This window comes from Ziziphus jujuba, chromosome 1 (assembly GCF_031755915.1).
Source record: "Ziziphus jujuba cultivar Dongzao chromosome 1, ASM3175591v1".
Lineage (NCBI taxonomy): Eukaryota > Viridiplantae > Streptophyta > Magnoliopsida > Rosales > Rhamnaceae > Ziziphus > Ziziphus jujuba.
In genome coordinates, this window is record NC_083379.1 from 44,812,825 (window position 1) to 44,840,802 (window position 27,978).

The 27,978-nt window shown below is 29.6% G+C and overlaps 2 protein-coding genes across 4 annotated transcripts; both read left to right on the forward strand.

Moving 5' to 3' along the window:
• Nucleotides 1-311: 311 nt before the first annotated feature.
• Nucleotides 312-27,887, forward strand: LOC107404323 (peroxisome biogenesis protein 2). 2 transcript variants are annotated; one of them, XM_048470152.2, is made up of 8 exons: nt 312-646; nt 984-1,097; nt 1,239-1,392; nt 2,058-2,194; nt 2,305-2,405; nt 2,961-3,078; nt 3,295-3,461; nt 3,763-4,283. In XM_048470152.2, the coding sequence occupies exons 1-8, from the start codon at nt 545-547 to the stop codon at nt 3,884-3,886; spliced, it is 1,017 nt and encodes a 338-aa protein (XP_048326109.1). In that variant the 5' UTR covers nt 312-544; the 3' UTR covers nt 3,887-4,283. The 2 variants fall into 2 exon arrangements, with proteins under 2 accessions (XP_048326109.1, XP_048326112.2); XM_048470155.2 differs by lacking the exons at nt 1,239-1,392; nt 2,058-2,194; nt 2,305-2,405; ... (1 more) ...; nt 3,295-3,461; nt 3,763-4,283 and adding exons at nt 24,754-24,834; nt 24,913-25,026; nt 25,246-25,480; nt 25,573-25,689; nt 27,529-27,887 and having other exon boundaries at nt 352-646.
• LOC107404296 (transcription factor bHLH68) lies at nt 7,840-11,444 on the forward strand. Of its 2 annotated transcripts, XM_048470141.2 has the most exons (9): nt 7,841-8,359; nt 8,598-9,009; nt 9,240-9,317; nt 9,426-9,491; nt 9,803-9,868; nt 10,067-10,123; nt 10,330-10,377; nt 10,712-10,762; nt 11,031-11,444. In XM_048470141.2, the coding sequence occupies exons 1-9, from the start codon at nt 8,202-8,204 to the stop codon at nt 11,166-11,168; spliced, it is 1,074 nt and encodes a 357-aa protein (XP_048326098.2). In that variant the 5' UTR covers nt 7,841-8,201; the 3' UTR covers nt 11,169-11,444. The 2 variants fall into 2 exon arrangements, with proteins under 2 accessions (XP_048326100.2, XP_048326098.2); XM_048470143.2 differs by lacking the exon at nt 10,712-10,762 and having other exon boundaries at nt 7,840-8,359.
• Nucleotides 27,888-27,978: the final 91 nt, after the last annotated feature.

A 27,978-nucleotide genomic window follows, 5' to 3' on the forward strand; every position in this document is an offset into this window, starting at 1 on the left:
ATGGAAAAAAAAAATTATACGCTTTCATTAAATATTTTAATTCATGATTAAATGGTTGAAAAATAGAGGGGAAACTGGAGAATTGAGGATAGCATGAAAATAAAAAATTATATATATATATATATATATATATATATATATATATATATTTATAAAGCCTTGTTTTATTTATGTTGGTTTACGTTTTTTAAATGTTTTATTAAACCGTTTGTTAGCGGTGAACAACACTTGCAGTGAATTTGTTTTCTGTTTTTAATTTTTTTCTATTTTTACCGCCGCAAAAATCAAGTCGCTTAGCGGCCAAACTTGCCGATTCAACTACACAAACCACACTTTTTGTTAAAAATTCAGCGAAAAAGCTCAGAAAAAAAAAAAAAAAAAACCCACAGAGCACAGAGAGCTGGGACACCAACCCCTAACCCCAATTCCAATTCCAAGTTCCCTAAATCCAATCTCCGGCTCTTAAGACTGTTTATCATGGAAAACTGAACCCTACCGCTTCTGTTTCTATCTTTCACTCTATCAAAAATTAAAGAGAGCTTCAATGAGTGGAACCAATCTCCCACCGCCACAAGACGCATGGGTTCACACTTACCACAAATTACTCCCCCACTGGCAATCCCTCTCTTCCTCTTCCTCTCCCCAGGTTCCTTTCCTTTTTTTTCTTACGCTGCAATTCTCTCTAATTTTGTGCTATACTTCTACTTTTTGTTTTCCATGTTCAAACTCTTTTGTTTTTTTTCCCCTACAATTTGTTTTGGATGCCGTTTGATCGTTTTCTATTGCCTCGTTTTCAGTATTTCTGCTGCATAGAATTTGGTTATGATTGTTGTTCATATCTGTAAAATTCATGCTCTTTTGTTTTTTTTTTTTTTGTTTTTTTTTCCCCATTTAATTATTGTTTTAAAATTTGTCATTTCAAAGTTTATAATTTTTGTTCCCAATTTTAGTGGCTTATTGAAAATTATGAGATTCTTATGCAGTCTATCATCCCAATTTCAATATCGAGAGTAAATCAATTTGATGCGGCAAGACTGGACATTGAAATGTCAGCTATGTTGAAAGAACAAATGGTTAAGGTTTTCTCTTTAATGAAGGTATATCTATCTCTCACTCTCACTGTGTATGTATATATATATATATTTCTATGTCATTCCAGAATTTTGAAAGATTAATTAGGCGTGTTGTGGACATTCTTTGAATTTTTTTTTCTTTTTTTTTTTTTTTCTTGGGATTAGCCAGGAATGCTATTTCAATACGAAGCAGAGCTTGATGCTTTCCTCGAGTTTCTTATTTGGAGGTTCTCAATTTGGGTAGATAAGCCTACTCCTGGAATTGCTCTTATGAATTTGAGGTATAGAGATGAACGTGCAGTGGAAACAAGAGGAAAAGGTAAGAAGCTCTGTAGATTTCTTGGTTGTGTTCCTTCTAAGCTTCCAATTTTATGTAATGGCTCTGATTTTCCATATGACCTTTGCTATAATGATTATGCTGTTATCCAAATATGAAACGAGAAGACTTACTTTTCTGAAACTTAATGGTTTTGGTGTTGATATGATGGCATTATTCTTTACAACACGGTTTGGCTTATTGGTTGTATCGTTGTTCCTGCTATTGAGATGTATATTACAGAAATTATCATTACAAACATTTGGACCAATTATTTTTATGTGAACTTTGTTAACAGCTGACCGTAGCCCTTATTATAGATGATTCTGATTTTTTTTGTTGTGTTTTTTTATTTTTATTTTTTCTGTTTTTATGACCATGGTTGATATTCTTAAAATTATACAGATTGCAAACACGTATACTTTGTATGCATGATAATAACTGTATCAGCATGTTGTAATTCTCTTAGAAAACAATTTTGAAACCACAGTAGACTCTAATGTAGGAAACATGTTATTTCTAGTCTTTTCAATTACTTATGGAGCCAGGTAGGGTTATTTCCAAATAGAAATTTCAAGATGCGTTTTTATTCACCTTGTCAATAATTTGCTGGAATTATCAGATTTCTTATTTGTTATACGCTAATTTTCTTGCCAACTTGTCTACAGTCAGAACTGGCCTAGAAGGGCCTGGTCTTACAGTTGCACAGAAGATTTGGTATTGTGTTGCTTCTGTTGGCGGTCAATACATTTGGGCTCGTTTGCAGTCATTTTCTGCTTTTCGTAGATGGGGAGATTCTGAGCAGGTACTACTTTTTCTTGCCTTTTTGTCGGCCCTCCACCAAACTTATAGAGGAAAAGAAGATTAGTAGAGATGGTTTGAAGTCAGCACTAATGTTGTTTGCCTTTCCTTCAGAGGCCACTGGCACGTCGAGCCTGGATTTTGATACAACGAATTGAAGGATTTTATAAAGCTGCGTCATTTTGCAACCTGCTTATATTTCTTTACACAGGAAGGTATGTGCGTGAGCCTTAATGCATTTACCTACAAGATATTTCTGTTGAGTTCAATCTATTAAAAGAATTATAAGTAAGAATTGATCCATGCTATGCATATAGATTAAGTGATTTTTGTTAGAGTCTTAAAGCTTAGAAGCTCTTATAGTGTAAAAGATACTGGAAAATTACTTTGCAGTAACCTCAAATAGGTTAAAGTTGGAAGGCAGCTTATAGTTCTAGATTCCCAACTAGTTGAATTGTCTTGATTGTCGTAATATAAGAATCTAAGTAATAGAATACTGGTCGGTGTAAGAAGCTTTAGAATTCTAGTTTAATATTCATACATCTAGAACTTGTGAAACTAAATAATAGGGAAAATGAATGTCTATAAGTTCACAACAAGTTGATTGATTGAAATAATGTTCTAATCCAGTGATTGTGACTTATGTATTGTTGAAATGCCTGGCTCATAACATAGTGAATTAATTTTCCAAAAGATCCATTGAATATTAAAAAAGAAAAAGAGAAGAACTTGTGGAACTTAATGCTGTCATATTGCATGATGTGATGCAGGTATAGGAATCTTATTGAAAGAGCTTTGAGAGCTAGGCTTGTCTATGGAAGCCCCATTATGAACAGAGCTGTTAGCTTTGAGTACATGAACCGCCAGTTAGTGTGGAATGAATTTTCGGTACATATTCTTCCTCACTGCTAAAGGCATACATTTGTTATGCGACAAATTTTTAGTTGTTTATGACAATCTATTGCTTGGTTGATAAAATTGCTAAAGGGTACTATAACATCTTGGTTTTCAGAATCTACATTTTCGGTTCACCGCCTATTTTCACTGCAAATAGTGTATATGGATTTAGAACTTACTAAATTATATTTCTAATGCTGGTGGCAGGAAATGTTGTTGTTGCTTCTTCCTCTTTTGAACTCATCATCTGTGAAAAACTTTCTCCGTCCATTTTCCAAGGATAAGTCTTCAACATCTGCAGAAGATGACTCGGCTTGTCCTATTTGCCAGGCTAATCCTACCACTCCATTTCTTGCGCTCCCCTGTGAGCACAGGTATTCTAAATCAGAACATTGCCTGTCTCTTTCATTGTTGTTAAGCAATACCCTGTACCATAATTCACAAGGCCCAGTCTCTGCAAGCATATTCTGCTGAGAGTATAAGATAAAACTTTCAAGTTATTAAGACATTCTCAGTTATATTGCAATTTTGGGTAAGTTGTTTAAGGACTAAAAATTTGGTACAAGATTGGGTTTTTATGTGTTACAATTTGGCTAAGGAACCTAAAGTAGAAAGCTTACAAATAATGTAGTTTTTTATTCATTTATTTATTTTTTGTAATTTTGTTCGTGGCAGATACTGTTACTACTGCCTTAGGACCCGGTGTGCTGCAGTTCCATCATTCAGATGCTCAAGATGCAATGAGCCAGTTATTGCTCTGAGGCGGCATGGTGCGGTCAGTAACTCAGTCCCAAAATAGTGATTACGAAAGAATGAGACGTGAATTCATTGAAAAAGCGTTTAATATAAAGTATACAAAATAATGTGGAATAATGCTTGACAATAACATTGTTTCTTTCTCATTTATTAAGCATTACCTTTTAGGGGGGGGAAGTAACATTTCAATTGCAAAATCAAATTCCTTGTTAAAAAAAAAAAAAAAAAAAAATTCATATTCATTCATCTATTGAGTGGAGAGGTTCATTCTTTTTAGTCTTCTCTGCCCTTTCATATCGAAACTCTCCCATCATTTTTGTCTTCTTCGTACAGAAAACTAATTTGTTAAGTTATATCCATGGAAGGATAGATGTTAAAAGCTATCTTGTATTACTTTCTACTACAAATGGAGAGTACCACTGCTAAGTGGATTATTATTATTTGTCAGCAGGATTTCTTCCAATCCTGATAATCAAACCCCAAAATTTTTATTTGGCTCTGAGTCTACGAAGTGGAATTTGGCCAACTCAGTTTAGTCTTAAATTTTTGTTGGGGAAAAAAATTATTTTAAATGGAAATTTCACTTATAGCCGAAAATTCTGAGAATGGTTTGTATGCGATTAAAGAGATGGAGCTTTATTCATATTGTCAGCGGTTCCTTTTTGTTTTCTTATGTTTTTGTTATTTTGTTTTGGTCTTTGGGGAAGGAAGTCACAAGGGATTGATTGTGCAGGTGATTTCAGTATTTAATTTGTGATTAAATTAATCAGCCCATTCCATGAGTATTCATAATGTAGTGGAGTTTTTTTTTTTTTTTTTGGTTGAAAATTAGAGTATATAGGGATTCAAACACGAAATCATTTATAAAGGGATCGAGTTTGAATAAGTATTTTTTTTTTTTTTTCCATACTATGTTATTCATTTAAAACAACCCTGAAAATGGAGGGAATAAATCTTTATCAGATACTTCTAAAGGGAAAATTAATTAATTCAAAAATTTTGCTATTTGCTACTATTGGTGATGAGCACCATTTGCATCCATTCTGAGATGAAGCATGATGATTAAATGCATTTTGATCATGTATTACATTTTTTATAAGAAGGTAAACTGTTTTAAAATAGATAATTAAATTACTATATAGTATGTGAGTTTGATTAGTATTCCATTCTCAGTGGTCATAAATAACATTTACAACTCGCAGCCAAAAAAGCATAAATAAATCTATCTATATATATATATATATATATATATATATATATTTTTAAAGAAAAATAAATCTATACAATATCATCACGTTTGAAGCAGACATGGTAATGAATTAAAATGGATGAGATACAAATCTTTAATTTTCCTTTCAATTATTTTTTTTTTGACATTGGAAAAAGTTGTCTCTTTATTTGAGATATTCGTACGTGATCTAGTACTTTTTTGGGTTATAATTCAGGAAATTAAGAATAATTGTGTTACATATCATACTTAGACGATGCACACTTTATATTTATTTAAAGAAGATGATTCGTTCCTAAGGAAAGAAATAAACAAATAAAAATCTATGAACAAAGTCGCTGTCCAAAATCAGAACTATCAACAAAATCAGTTTCTTGTGTTTTTGATAGCATACACACGTAATTAATTAATAGATTGTATTCTTGGTTACAACCCCTGCCTTAACTTAGAAAGACACACATATAATATATATATATATATATACACATATAATATTATTTACCAAAAAATATATATCTTTTTGGTGAAAACTCAGAGAGACATATTGTTCTTGTATCTCTTCCCAAGATATTAGAACCAAAAAAAGGAATATTCGTAATTTGTCTCTTCTATTGATGTACATATAACCCTGGACAATAGGTCATCTCCCTTTATATTTATGTCTAACGAAATCCATTGTCAACCTCCAATTTCAGATTTTATTTATTTTAATTTTAATTTTTACTTCTTTTCCTAAGTCAAATCGTATCTAATATTTAGATATCATTATCGTTCTGTAGCTTCCCAAGGGTTGAAAAATATACTAGTCTACAGAATCCATTTCTCTAGGCCATGTATTAGATTTATCTAATTAAATTTGACAACAAGAAGTCAGAAACCATTATAATTAGCTTTATCAAGCTAATTATCTCTTCTAAGCTCATTATCTTTTCTAACTGAAATGATGATTAGTAATAATACTTATATTAACTGGCTATAAATTAACTTTTAATTTGGCGGCTTCTAGAGAAACACCAAAACAAGAGAGAGAAAGAAAGGAACAGAATAAAAGAAACTGCATCTTCATCTTTGACTTCAAGGGCCTCATCATGAAGTGATTTTCATGTCCTGTTATAATCAGTCAGGAGCTCACTTATCTTTTAAGTTTGATAATCATACCGTTAAAGTAATCATTTCTTGAAATCTCTTTAACACTTTAAAAATATTTCAAAAATTAGTAGTTGTTATGTAATATATATATATATATATATATATATATATATGTATGTATGAGTGTTATTTATTTATTTTTTTTTTTAATCAATGGTTCTCTCCTCTCCTTACATGTGTGAGCCCTGCACCATTCTTGCCATCATTGTCGTGGAAAATTTGAGTAATTTCATTGTTGTTAGCCAAGAGTTGAACCATGAATATTTGTGCTGCTTGATCCTGAAGTAGTTTATTTGCACGCTCTTTTTTTGTATACTATCTTTTCAAATAATACTATTTATGTACAATTAGATTTCAATAAGGAGACTAATTTGATGATCGATATTATGAAAATGTACATCCTGCAACATACTACAAGATGAAGTAACATGGTATAACATTTGCATCTTCAGGATGTTTCTAATTTAGCATTCTTATTGGAGCTATACATATTCTTTTCTATTAAAAAAAAAAAAAAGTAAGGAATAAACCAACTAACACAAAAGAAGAAAAAAGACAAAAGAAAATAAGGAAAAAAAAAAAAGAGCTTATATGATATTTAAACCAAATGGTGTTGTAAGCCAAACTCAATTCCAAAATAAACTAATTGATATGGTTGATATATTATTTACATTTATAAATTGAAAGTTATAATTTTAAAATATCGAAATCAAAAATCAAAAATTATTATAAATGATAAAAAATAAAATTCTAAAATAAATTGAACTAAATTTCTAAATATATATATATATATATATAAATATTTATATTGTAAATAATGACTTTGCTATTGCACTCTTCCAAAAAATAAAAACTTTCCAAACAAAAATAAGCACAATTTAACATCGTAATTAGCACCAGGATTCATTTTGTTTTACAGCGTAATCAGCACTTCCCTGAAAATAATGTATATGACTTAAAGATCTTCTTGTGTCCTTATATTTGTCAACGTTTTGTAGCCAAAGGTATATGTTGGTCAAGCTGAAGAGTTTTCAAAAAAGCGACGAAGTGGATGGATTATATAAGTTGATAATGAGTTTATTGATCTTTATCAAACGGGTATATATATAAGATCCAAAAGAATACTTACAAAACCATTATGTGTGCTTTCAGAATAACTTTCTACAACGTGATGCCGTGAAAGATTTTATATATCCTTGGGATTGCCCAATTATTTATATACCATTGCTTTCAAAGTCTTTGTTGCGTTAATTAATTTGCTGAGGTAAATAATTATTCCAGAAATAAAAAATAAAAATATAATTATAAAAGCCAGCCCTGTATTGTTAGGAATTTATACTAATATGTACACCAACTCCTACCACAACCTCTACTGGTACAAAGCTCGAAACAGCTCTAAGTAGAGCTGTCAAGGTTATACAAGTTAAACCCCCAGATTAAGGAAGTAATTTAGTCCATAAGAACCTATTAGTTTATGGCCAGCTGAAAACACAGCCCACCAGCTTTTCTGCCCCCACTTTATGAAAAAGCAAAAGCAGGAATAAAATAATATACCAAATTAATAAACTTATTTTTTTGAAACAGCGCAGGTAAAGAGAAAAACAAGTTGTGCAGAGAGAGAGAGAGAGAGAGAGAGAGAGAGAGAGAGAAAGAAAGAGAGAGAGTTCGTGAACCCCACACCACAACTTCTATCTACCTATAAAATTCTTTGAGGTCACAGACCTTAAATTTCTTCAACCTCATTTTTGAAAGAAAACACTAGTCATAAAGCTTAAGCAAAGCCTTTGTTTGGGTGCATATACAAGGAAATATTTACAAAGTGGGAAAAAAAAAAAAAGAAAAAAGAGAGAGAGAGAGAGAAAGAGAACCTTTTTTTTTTTTTTTTTAACAATCCTTTTGGTTAGACATGAAGTGAGGTTGTTGTTTTTTATTTTTTATTTTTTTGAAAATTTTTTTGCAGAGAGGTTTACCAGTTCAACAAATGATGGCTGGAAACCCTAACTGGTGGAGCATGCATCCACCATCTCTCTTTCCTCCTCAATATGTGCAGCTTGGATCTTCTTCACTTCTCCCTTTCAATACTTTCGCCGACACCACCACCCAAGATCCTCCACCACAGTCATGGAGTCAATTACTCTTGTAAAACTCTCTCTCTCTTTCTCATGTTTATAGGAAAATTTCATGTTTGCCTTTACACAGCGGTCTCATCGATCAGACCTTAATATAATATTATCGAGTCGACATGATAAAAACTTATTATTAGTGCATGTATTGTAACGGGGTTAATCAATTGCTATATGTTAATCTTGTTAGAGTTTTATGTGGTTATTAATATATTTATATATTTGGTGAATGTTAAATATATTATTGTATTCAGGGGTGGATTGTCGACTGGTATTGGTGAAGACTATAGGTTGGGTCCGAGTCAGTTCCAACCCAAAAAGTCGGAAAATTGGGAGGACCAAATCTTCGTCGACAATAATAATCCAACTTCAAGTGCTGCAAGACTTCCTCTTGTTGTTGATGTAAAGCAAGAGCTTTCGCAGAAAATCAACGACTATGTTCATAGTGATCATGAAAGTTTATTACAGCAGACTGCCGGACATACTATGCCAGTGGCAGCGGCGGCGGCTGGGGCGGCTTGGTCGACTCATTTCATGCCAGTTTCTTCACCTACTTCTTGTATTACTACTACTAGCTTGGGTAGTAACAATAATAATATGCTGGATTTCTCTTATAACAAGACCGATATTGAAAGGAACACAAAACCAGATTATTCACCATCAAAGGTAAGAGAGACAGATTTAGATCCTAATTTTTTTATTATTTTTTTAATCTTTTAGTAACCATCAAGGCTAGCAATATGTCCCCTTTTTTTTTTTTTTTTGGGGTTCTAATTAATCAATCTGCCTTACAATTTTTTTTTTCTCATATGATTATTTTTACATATATTTAATTTTATCGCTATTTTCTTTTTTTTTCTTTTCTTTTTTTTCTTTTTTTTTTTTTTTTTTGCTAGTGTAATAGCACAGCCACAGTTGGAGTAGTGTGTAAAAAGGCTAGGGTTCATCCCTCTGCAAGCCAACCACCTCTAAAGGTAATAATATATAAGAAGGACAAAACACTCATTCTTTCTCTCTATTTGTCTAGTAAATAAGCATGTAAATTTTTTTTCTTAATATAACATTTATTTACGGTGAACCAGGTGAGGAAGGAGAAGCTAGGTGATAGAATAACAGCACTTCACCAGCTAGTTTCCCCATTTGGGAAGGTAAACCAGACCCCCTTCACTACTTCTTCACACATGAAACAAAAACAAGAGGAAAACAAAAAAAGTTTTTTTTTTTTTTTTTAAAAGAAAAAATATTTTTCAAGATAAAACCCATAAAGTGTTTTTGTTTTTGCCACACAACAGTGGTACAAAGATCAAAGCAGCTATCTTTATCAGCTCTTTTACTTTTTTTTTTAATTTTTATTTTTTTGATAACTTTCATCTGGGATTCTCTACTAAAACGAAAGATAAGAGCAGAAAGATGACTTGGAGGGTATTGTTGTGGTGTGGTTAATTTTTCTCTTTTGCAGACTGACACAGCTTCTGTCTTGTTAGAAGCCATTGGATATATCAGATTCCTTCAGAGTCAAATTGAGGTGATGTTTCTTCCAAATTTTTATACTCTCTTTTTATCTGTAGCCAAAATATATAACTCAGAATCAGTGAAGAAGAGCATGCAGTTAAAGTTTCAATAATTCATGCTTTTTCTAACATTCTTTCGTTATGGTAGTCATAAATTTATTATTATTATTCATTTAAAAAAAAAAAAATTCTTTTACCCCCCTTGAATGCAGGCACTGAGCTCCCCTTACTTGGGCGATGCATCAAAAAACATGAGGAATCAGCAGTATGTAAGTACCCATATATACCCATTTCCCATTTCCCAAAGCATAACCAAAAATTCTCTCTCTTTCTCTTTCTCTTTTCTTTTTTCTCTTTCTCTTTTCTCACAGACACAAACACAAACACAGAGCACGCACATGTTTGAGAAAGCTTGTCCTATATATTGCGTTTTGAGAATATATAATTGATGAGAGAGAAACTTATTACTGGTCAGGTTCAAGGAGGAGAAAGGAATTGTGTGTTCCCTGAAGACCCAGGTCAGGTATGCTTTATTGGATCCACCACCACCACCACCCCCCACCAAAAGCTACTTAGCTAGAGATCAGGCTTTGTATATATAAAAAATAATAATAATAATAATAATTAAATAAATAATAAAAGCATCTAATATGTTTTTTATTTCATAAAGAAAGGCACTGAAAGAACAAGGTTCTCAGCTTTTATATGCATATAAAATTGTTAAATGCTTCTTTAAAGTTTATTTGATTAAAAAAATAACATATTTTAGAGTCTACCTAATGAGATTGGAATCATAAAGGATTTTGAGCAACATTGAAAATTATTTTTACCTTTTTTTTTTTTTTTCCCCCATTTAGTTGTTGAATGACAACTGCCTGAAAAGAAAAGGGGTTCCTGATCATCACCAGGTATATATTTATTTCTTTTTTTTAATTAAAAAAAAAGTTGTTGCATGAAAAATTAGATTATACCCTTCATTTGACTCACTGTTAATTATATTATCTTTATCATCATCACCATCATGATTATTATCAATTTATCACTGCTATACATATCTTAAAAATAATATGAAACATTTTGTGTGTATATATAGAACTTTGAGATAAATTATTTATTTATGGTGAAAATATATATAAATCCTTTGATCGATGCTTAATTTTTAATTTGATTACTCAGTTGGTGGATAATCGAGAAAAGCCAAAGGACTTGAGGAGTAGAGGGTTGTGCTTGGTTCCAGTGTCTTGCACACAGAATGTTGGGAGTGAAATTAATGGAGCTGATTACTGGGCTCCAGCTTATGGCAGTGGCTTTTGAAACTTTGACAACAAACATTTAAGTGTTTTAATTAGAGTTATATTATATATATATATATATATATAGTGGAAGGAGCTGATCATGAAATTCGTAGAGTGATATAACATCATGAGCAGTCATTCTGTTATAATCATCTAAGGCTGATTGCTCATGATGCTATGCATTCTAGGTTACAATTAAGTGCTAATTAATATTTTTCATGCACTATTTAGCCTAATTAAAGGAAAGCGTGTTATTAATTTTTGTAGGAATTCGAGTTTACAAGAACAAGATGAATCTCTCTCTCTCTCTCTCTCTCTCTCTCTCTATCTCTTTCTGTACTCACTCATCGATCTTTTAATTTCTCTCTTTCTCTGGCTATCTCTCATACGCAAAGAAAAGTTATAATATTTTGGGGAAAAATTAAGATATATATCTTTACTTTTACATATTAACGACAAACATATAAAAGAGAATTAGGTTCATTAAAAATTGGGGTTCATGCATGTAAATATTGCAGAGATGAAATTATTCATAGATTTATTTTATTTTATTTTAGTATTTAATTTTGGTGGGGGGTAATGGACATCAAGATTTTCATGTTAGGAAAAAGTTCTGTCCCATTGGGACATTACTAAATTATATAAGTATTTCTACACAAAGTTTCATTAAATGTGAAATGTTGTGATTAAGTTACTTTGTGAAATGGTATCCTATGATATTTAAATGCCATATTTTAATTGTCACATCTAAATTAATGAGTTGAAACTTGAATGTTATATTTGTGTCCCAGCCTAGCTATTATCAAGTGTACAAACAAAATGGTATATATTTCGAAACCAAATATTTGTCATTATTTGGAAGTTTTTGTCATGATAATATAAGTTTTGATAACAATAAATAATGTACTTTCATTTGAATAGTGCATTATGGTGATATTATAAATTAGAACTTTAACTTCTCTTTATCAATGCATAAATAAATCAAGGAAAAAGCAATATCGACGAATTTGAATTTTGAACACATGTTACTGTTTTTGACATAACACATGATACATGTGTTTATCTCTCGAGCAAAGCAACTTTGTTCCGCATATTTTTAAGATATTTAGTTTTGTTAGGTTTTCAAAAAGGGAAAAAAAAAAAGTCAGTAAACGAAAAGTTTGCAAGAATTGACGAATCATATGTACTTCATTTGTTGACTAATTAATTATGGTGGTCTTAATTAAAGTTATTGATCTTCATATGCGCTTTCGCTTGTCTTCTTTTTTCTCTTTCTCCATAATGCATGTGAAACATATATATATATATATATATATATATATATGTTTTGCAAGTTTTTACTACATATTGTTCATCCAAAAATAACTATTTATCATCATAGGTGATAATATTTGTGGGATTACAATATGTGATATTTTCATAATTAATTAGGTTTATTTAAAACTAAAAATCTATATGAAATCTCGTTAATTAATTGTTACTGCTAATATTAATAACACATGGTCTTTAATTAATTACTAAGTATTGTATATATGGAAAATATTCTTCTCAGAAAAAGGAAAAAAGAAAGATGAACTCGTCCATGTATATCTATACATACATATATATATATATATATATATATATATATATAGAGGTAGCTTATATATTTATATATGTATATATATTCCTTCTAGCCAATTCATATCATTGAAGTTTGAGAGAAGCTCTAATATTAGCATCAGATGCTTCTGTACCTACTAAAGTTCGAATTAACTCAAAAACGTAGTTCTAGCTAGGCTTCTAATCTACGAGTTTGAACTTTTACTTTTTTTTCTTTTTTTCTTTTGAAAAGTTTGAACTTTTACTTGGCAACAACCAACAATATAAAGTCAATACCACATTAAGTTGAGAGTAAACTATGTTTATGTCAAGTCTATAACTACCAAACTCATCAATTAATGGACAAAAGTACTGTACTAATTCCTGCTCAAATTTACCAAAGATATTTCAAATGCAAGGTTTTAGATAAAGTAATTTGGTGGAAAAGCCAAATAGAAAAAAAGTTAATTGATGATCAGAGACTTTGTGAAACTAACAATAAATACATATTGCAAGAGAAAAAAAAAAAAGGAAAAAGAAAAAAGGAAAGGTATACATGTATTCTTCATCGATAACCCCAAAAGAATGCTTCAACAAATCAAACACCAATGCCTTTTGGCATTTGTTGATGCGTTTTCACTTTGAAAGATCAAATTAAAGATCCCTTTTCATTTTAGCTCTGGGAGAGCGGATCCAGGCATAGTTATAATTAAAGGAAAACCATAATAATAATAATAATAATTGCAATCGGAAAAGAAAGTAGAATAAAAAAAAAAGAGACAATGAGCAAAGGTGTTCATGCCAGACATATAAATATATATGCAATGCAGAGAAGTATAGTACAACCTACATAGAGAGCAGAGTCATCTCAGGGACCCGAATATGCCAAATGAAATAAAATGGACCCCTTTTTTTTTTATTTTTAACTTTTGGGTCTTTTCCGGACCACTTTTTGTTTTGGAGATTGTACTCCATTACTCACCACCCCACGCTCCTCATTATCATCTCTTCCCCAGCTCTTGCTTTCCTCATCCTTACGTTATATATTGCATCACTATCCCCCTACATTAAATTAAATGATCTAAACTTGATGTTCTATCAAATTAACATGAATTAATTGATCAATATATCTTTCTCTTTAATTAACTTAATTAATGTCTTCTGTTTGTTTCTCATATTTTATAAAATTTTAACTTGCTGCTTTGAGATCGATATCTTATCTGATTTTTTTTTTTCTCAATATAGTAATAGTTCATTCAATATTGTACATGTGTGGATAATAAATTAAAATGTGATGGAAAAACGAAGGCTGTGTCCAAAATATATAAGAAAAGATCTTCCTCTATATATATATATATATATAATCCTATATATACGCCAATCTATATATATATATATATATATATATGTTATAGACAAATTAATTAGTCCTTCATATTAATGGCCAAAAAAATAAAGAGATATGTATATCATTTCTATGACTTTTTGGAGTCAACTTAAGATAAAGATATAGGGAATCTCAGCACAAATCTTATTATAACATCTGAATGGGATTAATTACAAAAATGAATCATATTATATTATATATGATTATCAAAATTATCAAAATCTATCCATGTTCGGCAATGACTTCTATTAGCCGCAGGAGCTTTATCATTTTGCAAAATATTGTTCGTTTTCTTCCATTATTATTAATATTGTTTTTTTTTTTTTTTTTCCTTCGGAATTTTATAACCGAAGTCTCTCTCTCATTTTTAAATATATCCTAAACCTAAATTCCTAAATAACCCGGTAGGAGCGCCAAAGTTAGCAGAAGGACTATTCTTATTTACTGACTTCCAATTAATAAAACCGATTGAGAACCTAACTCATCAGGAGAAACCAAAATATGTTGGGCCTGGCCTGGCATCAGTAATACATAAAACTATATAATAATAATAGAAGCATAAACACTTCGTGTGTATATATATATATATATATATTAAAAATTAATACTTAAATTAACTCCAATGTCATTTGATTATTTATACACATCATCAAAGCAAGAAAGATGCCTCTACACAGTGTAAAGGCAAGTATTTTCCTCTTTAATGTATATACACATTTATTTATTGAGATGTCAATCCTCCCAGCCATATACCACAAGAAAATTAAAATATCTATAATTGTCGTCTAACGATAAAATTACTTATTCCCAAATAATTTGATGGTAAGGAATTCAATGTGGGTTCAAGTTTTAGTCTCTCTATATGCATGTGGGAACACAAAACTCATAATGATTCACTTGATGGGGATTGATATATATACATATATATGTTTGTATATACAGTTGTAGGTCGGCTATAAGATATAAAAAAGAATATATAATATGGATATACATATGAAGACAAAAGTGAATATGATGTTGAATCTCAGGGAAAAAAATAAAAAAATAAAATAAAAAAATCTGCATGGATACAAACAATATATATAGCAAGCCAATGGAGTGGAGTGGGTTTATAAAACAAGAAATATGGATGGGATGAGTGGTACCTTTCAATGTAATTCATTGAGTGTCGCCTTCTTTTCTTTTCTTTCTTTCTTTCTGGCTAAAGGGAACCTTCCATGATTACTCATAATAGCAACCCACATTTGAATAGGCGACCTATATATACATATATATATATATATATATCATAGCATATAATATGTACATTACCACCATTAGTCATAGTGTCATACCCATGCCATGACACTGATCTTAGTATACCCAATATGGGCCCACATGTTTCTTGATTATATAATATTTATCACTTTATAGATTAATTGCAACAGCTCCTATTTCATGATTAATCCAAATCTCATACACGTTCCTCAATGCTCCACCCTGGTCCATGCCTAATGTTCCATCGCAGTCCTACTAACAATAACAATTATATATAATACTCTTATCTATATATATATATATATATATGTATGTGCATATAACTGCATCGGAATCAATGAGAGTTTTCTTCCATATTTTGTCGTTACCTTGTGTTCTCATATATCGTCTTCTTCTACAAGAAGTACATGAAGTGTTAATGGCATAAATACTTTAATATCTTAACGTAAATGCAAAAAGTATCATATGTATATTCCACATCCATACAAATGGGACAATATTAAGTACTCTTTCATCGATCCCTTTATTTTGGTGAAATGGTAAAGTTACTGCTGGTTTGGTTCTTGTCTTTGAGATACCTGGTTCTTGTCTTGAGATGCCTAGTTTGGCATCATTTTTTTTCTTTTAAGAAAAAGAGGAAAAAGAAAAGAAAAACTAGATGCTTTGTCCGAGTACAGCCCCTTAATAAATAATTAATATGATTAAGGGTGTGCATGGAATGGGTTGGTTCAGTTTTGAACCAAAATACAATCAAATCCATACTTTTCAGTTTACCTAATATAAAATCCAATCCAAATCATTAAAATGTTAAATTCAAACCAAACCAAACTATTTATGAACGGTTTGATTTGGATTGATTAATCGGTTTAAAACTTACTAGTCTATAAATATATAATACAAACTAAAAATTTTCTAAACATAAAATATAAATAAAAAATTATATTTATCCAAACATAAAATACAATTAGAATAATCCAACAGAAAATAAAATATAATATTGCGATCTATAAGTATGCAATCTATAATATCCAGCAACATTCATCAATGTTAAAATAAAATCAAAAAAAGAAAAAAAAAACACTCTTCAATAGAAAATAAAGAAAATGTAGCAACTGATATACATAAAGCAGCAAGCATTAATAGTCATAATCTTACTCCTACAAAATCAAATTAAAATTGTTAGAACAAATAATGTAAAATAATACATTCATCAAAATTTAAATACTTAAGAGTCAATGCATAATTCCTTTTTTTTTTTTTAACCTTAAAATTTTGATAAATCATAAGTCAATCAATTTTGACAGATTCACTAATTTTAGTTGATTATATAACCTCTATAAATATCAAAACTATAAAATTAGCAATAAATTATATTTAAACATTTATATATATAAGTAACAATTGGATACAATATATGTAGATATATAAAAATATATTAAAAGTTAATATATAAAAATGAAAAAAAAATATATATATATATATAAATATTAAAAATTAATATATAAAAATGAAAAAAATATATATATAGAAAATATATAATTTTTTAGTTATATAATATATGATTTTGGTTGTATTGGGTTGAATTGGATTTATATTTCCAATCCAATAACCAATTCAATATAAACAATTTATGATATTTTGAATCTAGTCTAATCCAATTAATGTAAAAATTCAATCCAAACTGTTAAAAATGGATTGAATTATTTAGTTTGAACGGGTTCGATTTGATTTTGTCCACCCCTAAATATGACATATTTTGTCAATGGGTTAAAGCTTAATAAAAATAACCCCAAAAAAATGATTGAAAAATTAAATAATGGAATTTTTTGAAAATTAATAGTTGCAGTATTATTTGTTTAATTGTGATAAAATGATTAGGAAAAAAAGGACGAGCATCTCAAGACCAAATAGTTTTCATATATATGTTGGTTGAGCTTAATAAATTTTCAACAAATATTTTATTAATACCCCTAATTATTAAGACCCATATTTATATTAATTAGCATGATATTGACAAGAAAACTTTAATATTTTTCACTACGCAAAAATTGATATCTAGCGACACTCACTTAGCGATGCTACGAAACAAATGCATCTGAAAAAATAAACAGCAACTCTAAGGTTAACGTGTCAGTAAAAATTCAATAAATATACGACGCATCCAAAAACAGTCGATGTCAAACGGTCGCTAAAAACAACAATACGCGATACATCCATTAAGAGTCGCTGAATATGCGGCTGAACTGAGTCGCTTTTCATACTGTGCATATATCTTATCTGAATTGTATTGTTTAAATGCTAGACTTATGAAAATGATTAACTATCCACTTATCTATGTTTACATAATAACAAAATTTAATTATACGAGATTATTGTTCAATTATATAATTTTTCATGTACAATTTATTCTTGCAAATCTCTCAAAGAAATTTTTTTTTTTTTTAAAGATATTGGTAACAGATGACTCGTAAAAATCATTCCGAGTCACCTGTTCTCCCTTTTTTTTCAAAAAAAAAAAATCAACCTAATTTTTTTGAAAACTTCAAATAACCAGTAAAAATATTTAAGTAACATAATTGAACTGGTTTTTTTATTTATTTATTTTTTTTAAATATAGGTAACAGACGACACACAGTCTTCTTTATGCGTCACCTATTCTCTTTTTTTTTTCTTTTTTTTTTCTTTTAATCAATCTAATGTTATTTCATTTTTAAATAACCAGTGAAAATATTACAGTAATATAATTGAACTGATTTTTTTTTTTTAAGATATTGGTAACAGGCGACGCATAGGCTTCTTTGTGCATAACCTTTTTTTTTTTTAATCAATCTAATTTTATTTCAACTTTAAATAACCAGAAAAAAAATTTAAACAATATAACTGAGCTATTTTTTTTTTTTTAATATAGGTAACAGGCGACCCACAGTCTTCTTTATGTGTCGTCTGTTCCTTTTTTTTTTTATTATTCTTTTATTCAATCTAATTTTATTTCAACTACAAATAATCAGTGAAAATATTCGAGCAACATAACTAAGATAATTTTTTTTTTTTAAGATTTTGGTAACAGGCGACGCACAATCTTCATTGTGCGTCGCTTGTTCTCTTTTTTTTTTTTGATTTTTTTAGTCAATCTAATTTTATTTCAAGTACAAATAACCAGTGAAAATATTAGAGTAACATAACTGAGCTGTTTTTTTTTTTTTTTAAGATTTTGTTAACAGGTGACGCATAATGAAGATTATGCATTGCCTGTTCTCCTTTTTTTTTTTTTGGTTCTTTTAGTCAATTTAATTTTATTTCAAGTACAAATAACCAGTGAAAATATTAGAGTAACATAACTAAGCTGTTTTTTTTTTTTTTCAAGATTTTGGTAATAGGCAACCCACATTGTGCATCTCTAATTAGCAATAGGCGACGCACATTGTGTGTCGCCAGTTACCAATATCTAAGGAAAAAATAAAAAGAGCTCAGTTATGTTGTTCTAATATTTTTACTGGTTATTTGTAGTTGAAATAAAATTAGATTGACTAAAAATAAATAAATAAAAAAAATAAAAAAACAAAGGAGATTAGGTGACGCACAATTTTCATTTGTCGCCTGTTACCAAAATCTTTTTAAAAAAAAAAAAAAGCTCAGTTATGTTGCTCTAATATTTTCACTGATTATTTGTAGTTAAAATAAAATTAGATTGACTAAAAGAACAAAAAACAAAGGAGAACAGGCCCAAAATCTATAAATAAATAAAAAAAAAAGAGCTCAGTTATGCTACTCTAATATTTTCACTGGTTATTTGTAGATGAAATAAAATTAGATTGACTAAAAGAACAAAAAAAAATAGCTCAGTTATGTTGCTCTAATATTTTCACTGGTTATTTGTAGTTAAAATAAAATTAGATTGACTAAAAGAACAAAAAAACAAAACAAAACGAAGGAGAATAGGCGATGCATAATCTTCATTGTACGTCGCCTGTTACCAAAATCTAAAAAAAAAAAAAAAAAAAAAAAACGAGCTCAGTTATGTTACTCTAATATTTTCATTGGTTATTTGTAGTTGAAATAAAATTATATTGACTAAAAGAACCAAAAAGAAAAAAAACAGCTCAGTTATGTTGCTCTAATATTTTCACTGGTTATTTTCAGTTAAAATAAAATTAGATTAACTGAAAGAACAAAAAAAAAAAAAAAATCAGCTCAGTTATGTTGCTCTAATATTTTTATTGGTTATTTGTAGTTGAAATAAAATTAGATTGACTACAAGAACCAAAAAAAAAAAAAAAGGAGAATAGGCGATGCACAATGTTCATTGTGCGTTGCCTGTTAACAAAATTAAAAAAAAAAAAACCAGTTCAGTTATGTTGCTCTAATATTTTCACTGATTATTTGTAGTTGAAATAAAATTAGATTGACTAAAAGGACCCGTCGCCTGTTAACAAAATTTAAAAAAAAAGAAGAAAAAAAAAAGCTCAGATATATTGCTCTAATATTTTCACTGGTTATTTGTAGTTCAAATAAATTAGATTAACTAAAAGAACCAAAAAAAAAAAAAAAAAAAGGAGAACAGGCGATGCACAATCTTCATTTTGCATCACCTATTATCAAAATCTTAAAAAAAAAAAAAAATACAGTTCAGTTATGTTACTTTAATATTTTCATTGGTTATTTGTAGTTGAAATAAAATTAGATTGACTAAAAGAACAAAAAAAATAAAAAATTGAGCCCAGAACCTCTTACACTCTGAAGGAATCAGCACACCATCAGGCCAAATGACTTGAATGCAATAATACAACAATAACTAGTTAATATAGTTTTAAGTAACGCATTCTTTTAACAAAAAGTCACCAAATAGACGAAAAAGCGATGCATTTTCAACAACTACATTGCCTTTTCACTCAACAAATTTTTAACTTTTTTTGAATTTGAAAGTTGTTTTTAGTAATTTTTTTAATTTTGCAAATATGCTTTTTTTTTTAATTTGTAGATGAGCAATCAACAAAACTAATTAAAAATTAAAAAAATAATAATAAAACATAGAATAGGCGACACGTTTTAAAGGAATTGCGTCACTTGTTCCTTCAATTTTTTTTTTAACAAAAAAAACAATTTAATATATTTTCAATTTTTAAAAACAAGTAAGCTATCATTGAGCATAAACACATGAAAGTTAAATTCATTTAACATACTTATGTAGATAAATTGTCAATAAATACTTGTTGAATTAGAATTTTGTATTCAGTATCCTATCTCAAATTAGGTCTTGAGATATTTTGTGTCTCATCTATACATATGTATGTGAATAATTGATAAGAGCATTGACAAAATTATTTTCTATTTTTAGATCAATGAAATTTATATTCATTGGATTGCTACATGAATATATTTGTAGATGAACAATTAAAAAACTATTTAAATATTATAAAGAAACTATAAAAATTGGAACAGGTGACGCTTTTCGACCATAATGCGCCGCTTGATCTCACAATTCAAGAACAGGCGACCCTTCTTGAAGAGAATGTATCGCCTGTTCTCTCAATTAAAAAAAACAAAAATTTTAAAAGATATGCAAATTTTATAAATAATAAAGATGTACTTGAAAAACAGAAAAATAAATAGCAATCTTTGATATTTTGCTTCTCATTTTTAAGAAATATTTTCAGTTTTTATTTGTAGATAAAAACTAAAAAATTAATCAAGAAAAAAAAATGAAATTAAGAGAAAAGGCACGTTTTTGCCGTTTTTTGAAACTTTTTGGTGCGTTTTAAAATTTTTACGCCCTCCTTTGAATCCTTTTTTTTTTTTTTAAACTACATCAAGTATACTATTTAAAAGATATTAGATTTGGAAACAATCTAAGAAAGACTTGAAGAGTGGGATATTTTAGGTTTCATTTTTCATTTGCATATGTTGTCATTGGTCGGGAAGCTGGATTTCTCTGTGTTGTGTGATTTTTTGGGTTTATTCTTTCATCGTCTCCATCGTTTAGGTGAGTTTCTTTTTTCTTGTGGTTGGCGGAGACATGTGGTGGGTTGGATTTTTTTTTATTTTTTTTTTCATTTTAACCTCAGGTTAGGTTTGTTGGGTTTTATTAATCTTGCTTTTGTAGAAATTTTATTTGTGATATTGCTTGACATTGTTTTGCTAAGTTCAACAAGTATTTTATGTTGAAAATCAACTTGATTCGAGATGGTCTGTTGTTTTAACTTCACCACAACATCGTACTTTTGTTGAAGAATATGTTCTTGGAGATACTACGATGGCTCACAATCCATTTATCATATAGTTGTCAAGTATCGATGAAAATGATAATTAGGATGCATGTGAGAGTGGTTATATTTGTAATGAGTGTAAGGGGATATAGATAAACAATATCTTCTAAATAAATTGGTACGTATATTTATTAACTTATGTTTTAAGTAATATTTATAACATTTATAATTATTCATTTAATTATTTTTTTGATAAGCTTCATTATGTGTTTTTCACTTTTAATTAAGAGAAATGCGTCTCGCCAAATCTTAAAAACAATTGTAATATTCTTTAAATTTTCATTTACTAAATTACAAATTTAATAATGATTAATATTTTATTTATTTTGCATAAGTATTAATAACTTTTTTTAATTTTTCCATATGCAGTATGAGGGTGTAATATGGTCAATAAGAGGACATCAACTTCCATCTCAATAATTGTACATTCATGGTAGTTTAATTAATATTAAATTTGTTATGAAAAAATACAATAGTTTACAAATTATGTAAAAATATGTCAATGAGATAATATTTAATTTATTTGATAATTAATTTGTTATAAAAATATATTTATTTTAAATTTTTGTATTCTAATTGTTTTGGATGAAGCTAGTTTTAGTTTTTTTGTATTTTAATTATTTTTATATTTGTACTATTTTAATCACTTTTTACAAAATTAAAAAAAAAAGGGCGGCGCATTAACACATAACAACGACGTCTACCATATTTGGCAACCTTTAATTGTCTATTTATAGCGACTGATATATTTAGCAATGCTTTAAAATAAGTAGTTAATAGCTTTTTTAGCGACTCTCCTGAATAGCATTGCTAAATAATGTGTCGCTATAAGTGGACCATCAAAACTGATACATTGCTGAGAGGGTCGCCAAAAGCATAGATGCGTTACTAAATAAGCGACTCTATTAATGCATCGCTAAATAGGCAACTCATTAGCGATGAATATATTTAACGATGTTAAATGAAACAGTCGTTAATATATTTTTAGCGACATTATGATGAAGCGTCGCTAAATAATGCGTTGCTATAAGTGGATTGAAAGAATGCATCGCTAAAAACTCAAAAATAGGCAACTCTTATACTGCGTCTCTTGTTGTCTTATGGTTTTAACGACAGGACATTAGGCAACGCCGTACGATACATCTTTGTTTGTTTTGTGTGAGCCATTTAGTGCGTCATTTATCAATGCGATTATAATAGTGTTTCCTTTTTCTTCTTTTTTCCTTCATCTACTTAACTCTTAGGATATGAGAAATGAAGAAACTACCTGGGTTTACAATATCAAAGAAGAATCCAATAAAATATTAGGCAATTGACCTAGAATAACTAAGAAAAAAAAGCACGTGTTATATTTAAAAAAATCGTTGAAAACTCAAAGATTAATAAGTATAGAATAGAAAATACCATAATAGCATAAGCAAAGCAGTTGGCACGTCCATTATCCTTTTCAGTTTCAATTTATATGTAGCGTAGTACTTGTCCACCAAAGGTTTCATAAATTTGGCCATTTATGTCAAATCTTTAAATAATAAGAGTTAGGTAAACATTTGTTTTTTTGTCTGAACTTCTCTGTATGATCAAATCATATTTGACAATTTTTTGTATTAAAATATAATTATTTGTCGCCCTTTCTAACAAGTCCTTTCTAGACCTTATGTTAGGCCGTGATTTGCATGCCTACACAATGAAATGAAAGTAAATTGATCATTTTAGTTTGGGGCCAAACATGGGATTTGGGCTTTATCCATCCACATACAATAAATTTAAATACGAAACCTCCTTTCTTGGATCTAGCAATTTTTTATTTTATTCTATTTTATTTCATTACAACAGAAAAAGGAAAGTTTTTGCCAGGCCAACACTCTATACCTGAAAATATATTTTAAGTGGTTTTTATTACTGAATTAAGCCTATAAATATTAAATTTAAAGATTATTAATTTATTTTTGATATGACCATTCTTTTTTTTTTTTTAACTCAAATTTTGATATGACCATTCCTTCTTTAAGTTAGTTAGAACTTTTAGAGTTAATTGTACTAAATTGTTTTTTAAAAATAGAAACAAAAACATTTTAATCTATCAAAATAGGGTAAAATTTGTTCATAATCTTTAATGAATTGTTTTAAATATAATTATATTTGATGGAGAATGTTTAACCAACAAAACATTCAAACCTTGAAAACGTTTATTAAAAAAATTACAAGAAATAAAATTATATTTAAGACAATTAAATAATTCATATGTATAAATTATATTACATATGAATGAATTACAACTATATATTTCTACCGTGAAAACAAATTATTTCTTAAGGTCAAAGTCATATTTAATTTTTGTTATCTGATCATATTTATATCTGTCGATTATTACGTATTAAAGAATGATTATTACGTATTAAAGAATGTTAATAGTGTTCGACTGATGTGTACCGAACAATTTAACATAATATTTTTTAGTTCAAATCTACTAAATATTTAATGAAAAAAGGATATTTTAAGAAATTTATATAAAATATCTTCAATAATGAATCTTGAACTCAAAATAAGTATTATCACTAATTATTATTGTTATCTAAGTTGTCTCAGAGAAACATTGAAAGTGATCATTACCAAGTGCATTGTAAATATGGTCTAATACTATTGTGCTAAACTTAACAATGATAAATTTAAAGGTCGTTAATTCATTTTTATAGGAATCATTCCTTTATTATACATCAAGTTAATTAGAACATTTTATCGTAATACCATAACTCAAAATTTCTATATTTTATTAACTATCTTTATATATTTTCTTCGTTTTTTCAAAATTTGCTTATCAAACCGAAATTATAACTAATTTGCAAATCCTCAATAATTAAAAAGTGCATTAATAATGATCTGAAACCAATAAAAACATAGAATTTACAAGGAAAAAATAATTATGCAAACGATTTTTATTTTTTATTTTTTATTTTCATAAATAAAAAGAAACCTCAGTTAAACACCTTATCTTTTTAGGAATAAAACAACAGAGAATTAATTCCTAGGGCCTGGTAATTCCCTGGGCCCGAATCAAAGCTTATCAAGTTGGGCCACACGTTTGGAATATAAACCCACCATAACCAACTAAATTTCAGAACCTGGAAAATCGGGGGGAAAAAAGAAGAAAAATGGCAGAGAAATGGCAGCACACGGCTCTGGTTGTTATCGACATGCAGGTACCTCTGTTTCAGTCATTCAGTTGTCACAGATTGACTTTCTTTCAAATCCTTCTTCTTACTTTTGTGATTCTGCAGAATGATTTTATACTTGACGATGCTCCGGCTAGAATTGCCAGAGGCAAAGCCATAGTCCCAAATGTTATCAGGGCCGTCCAAGTCGCTAGGCAGCGTGGCATTCTTGTAATCTGGGTAGGTACCAAGATTTTCCACTTTCTCACTCTCTCTCTGTTGTATTAATTTCCACTTCAAATCTTTCTTTGTTTTTGATTGGCAAAAAAGTCCAAAAGAGCACAAAGAAAGCAGAAACTTTGTAGGGGCAAAATGAATTGGGTGTTACTTGGTAACTTTTTTTCACTTTTTTGATTTCTGGGATTTTGTCTTTCTTTATTGAGATAATATTTTTAATAGGTTGTTCGTGAGCATGACCCACAAGGCAGAGATGTTGAACTATTTCGCCGGCACAAATATGCCGATGGTAAAGTGGGTCCGGCCATTAAGGGAACAGTGGGAGCAGAGCTTGTTGATGGGCTGGTGATTGAAGAAGGGGACTATAAGTTAGTGAAAACCAGGTTTAGTGCTTTCTTTGCTACCCATCTTCATTCATTTCTTCAAGGTGCTGGAATTGATAGTTTGGTTATCACTGGTATGTAATATTCAACTCTACATGGAATTCCTTTTTCTTATTATTGTTGTTAGTTTTTGAGTAAGCATTCAAGGCTTGTGATGTACTTGTAGGCGTCCAGACACCAAACTGCATCAGGCAGACTGTGTTTGATGCTGTGGCATTGGATTACAAATCTGTTAAGGTTATTGTTGATGCCACTGCTGCTGCTACACAGGAAATACATTCCGGTTTGTATTCCTTCTTACCCTAAACTAGTGTTAGATTGCTTTTTAATTTGTTTCATTTGGTTGGCGTGGTTATTTATTACATTTTGGTCTGGCATGGTGCCTAAGTAGAATGCCTTTCTGCTATGGTGATGTTTTAGTCGTTTGATACAATAATTTGCAATTGCCAATTTCCCTGCAATTTCAGGAAATTTGAGTATAGTAAATGGGTAAATCACTTATTAAATTGAAGGTCTTTATTGCCTAAAGGAAGTTAGGGTGATACTAAAACAAGAAATGTGGACTTTGAACTTGAAGTCAACAGTAACAATGCTGATGAAGGTATCAGAAATGTTAAGAATCTTAATATACTGGGGAAGAAAAGCAATCCTGAAAGGTGCATGTGCATTTAGGGATGATTCCTTTTCGAGATTTAGTTCTTTTTGGTTTAATATTGTGTTTGGGGAATCAAATTGGTTAAGAGTTTTCAACCCCATGTCAGCATTCCCAACCAACCCAGATTCCCTCCCTCTCTGGGTTTAATCTTTGAAGCTCCACTGAGCTGCAATCTAGTAGGATATTGATGACTGTAATTTACAAACCACCGTCCTCTCCTGATGGAAAGGGAAAGGAAAAAGAGGAAGGGATTAAAAAAAAAAAAAAAAAAAAAAAAAAAAGGATGTGAAATGTGGATTTGTTTGGAGAACTAATTATTTTGCTTGAATGTTCTATTCAACTAGCAAATATGGAATAAATCAACAATGGCAGACCAGAGAGTTTCATGAGTTCAGGATATTGTTATTGATTCGGATCCTCTATGCGAGTTATTTTTTATGCATAATTAGGCAGAAATTTTTAGAATTTGTTTTTTTAACAATTCTCTTGAGTGACAAAGCTTTCTAACCTGCAGCAGCATAGAGTTTATCTAACTGGTGTATATATTGGGTCTTGGAAAAGATGGTCTTTATAAACTATCAACTTCAATAGGAGAAAATTAAAATTTGGTGATTGGAATCTGGTCTACAGATTTATTGACTCAATATTAGATGATTACAAACAGGTGGCCATTGGAACCTGACAAACTCCACAAAGACATAGAAGCTACAATCTGATTGCTTTGCATTCGTTTTTTGTATTTATATTTGATAGCCTCCCTGGAAAGTTTTGTCACGATTCAAAAACACATCCACTTTCTTGCCTCTGTGGCTTGATTTGAATATCTCTTTCTCGTTTATCATAACAGAACTACTCTTCTCTCACCTTTTGTTATACCAGAGTACCACGTGCTTGACCTTTGTTGCCTAATTAAATTTTGATTGTATCTAGCTGTTTGTCGAGCAAACTTGAAGAATTATAGAGTTGATTTATTAATGTTTACTTTCCCTTTTCCTCGCTGATGAGTAAAATCAGGTGGTCCACTGTTAAGATAGCATGTGAAAGAGGCATACAGCTTTTATCACTCCGATGTCTCATGCTTTGAATCTGTTTTGATGCCAGCTCAAACATTTTGGCATTGCTAACATATACCAGTTTCTGAAAAAAGTATCTTCACTTATATGGGTACAAGCCTTTTTTTTTTTTTTTCTTTTTTTTTTCTTTTTTTTTTTTTCACTGTCTTTCACCATTTTCTTAGTGAAAGGCGATAATTGATTTTGTTCCCATTTGTTAATTACTTTCCAAATGAGGATTTCTAATGTGATGACTCATTACTGCATATCATTCCATATGAGTTAAATTATCGTGGTTTTAAGTTTGTATGCCGTACATTTTCTCTTTTTATTTATGGATTTCTGATTCTTTTTGAGAGATGAATGTCAAATGATGCATGTGACTGACATCGAAATGCCAAACTTGCTGAACTAGCCAATATATTTGACATGAAGAATGTGGGAGTTGCAATGCCAACTTTACAAGAATGGTGTGAAGCTGATGCTTGATGTTTCCTGTGACCAAATAGAAATCACTTCTATAATATGGTCTTATAGGTATGTATGTGATGATAGAGCTGCTTGTTAGACAGCTTATGTTTTTCACATTTTAGCTATAATTTATGCTGGAATATTGAATAAATTGTACAAGTCCTCTTATTTATGGAGTTAACAATGCTTTTGTAATCTTGGCGTCAGAAACATGACCGAGTTCGTGTAAAAGCAAAGTACATATTTATTTTGGTGAAAAAAGCAAAATACATATATGCGTAGAGAGATTGCAATTATTTATTATATTTCGGTTTGGAAGATGGGTAGGTAGCCTAATTATTCACGTCGGACTGTATAAATCATGTTTGCCATTGTTAGCTAATATTTTTGGTAC

What these genes read in the sequence shown, in the direction of transcription:
- LOC107404323 (XM_048470152.2), top strand. Translation starts at nt 545, where the DNA reads ATGAGTGGAACCAATCTCCCACCGCCACAAGACGCATGGGTTCACACT. An exon ending in AGTGGAAACAAGAGGAAAAG is followed by an intron (nt 1,393 to 2,057) that starts GTAAGAAGCTCT and finishes ACTTGTCTACAG; the next exon opens with TCAGAACTGGCCTAGAAGGG. An exon ending in GATGGGGAGATTCTGAGCAG is followed by an intron (nt 2,195 to 2,304) that starts GTACTACTTTTT and finishes CCTTTCCTTCAG; the next exon opens with AGGCCACTGGCACGTCGAGC.
- LOC107404296 (XM_048470141.2), top strand. Translation starts at nt 8,202, where the DNA reads ATGATGGCTGGAAACCCTAACTGGTGGAGCATGCATCCACCATCTCTC. An exon ending in TAGTTTCCCCATTTGGGAAG is followed by an intron (nt 9,492 to 9,802) that starts GTAAACCAGACC and finishes TCTCTTTTGCAG; the next exon opens with ACTGACACAGCTTCTGTCTT. An exon ending in TCCCTGAAGACCCAGGTCAG is followed by an intron (nt 10,378 to 10,711) that starts GTATGCTTTATT and finishes TCCCCCATTTAG; the next exon opens with TTGTTGAATGACAACTGCCT.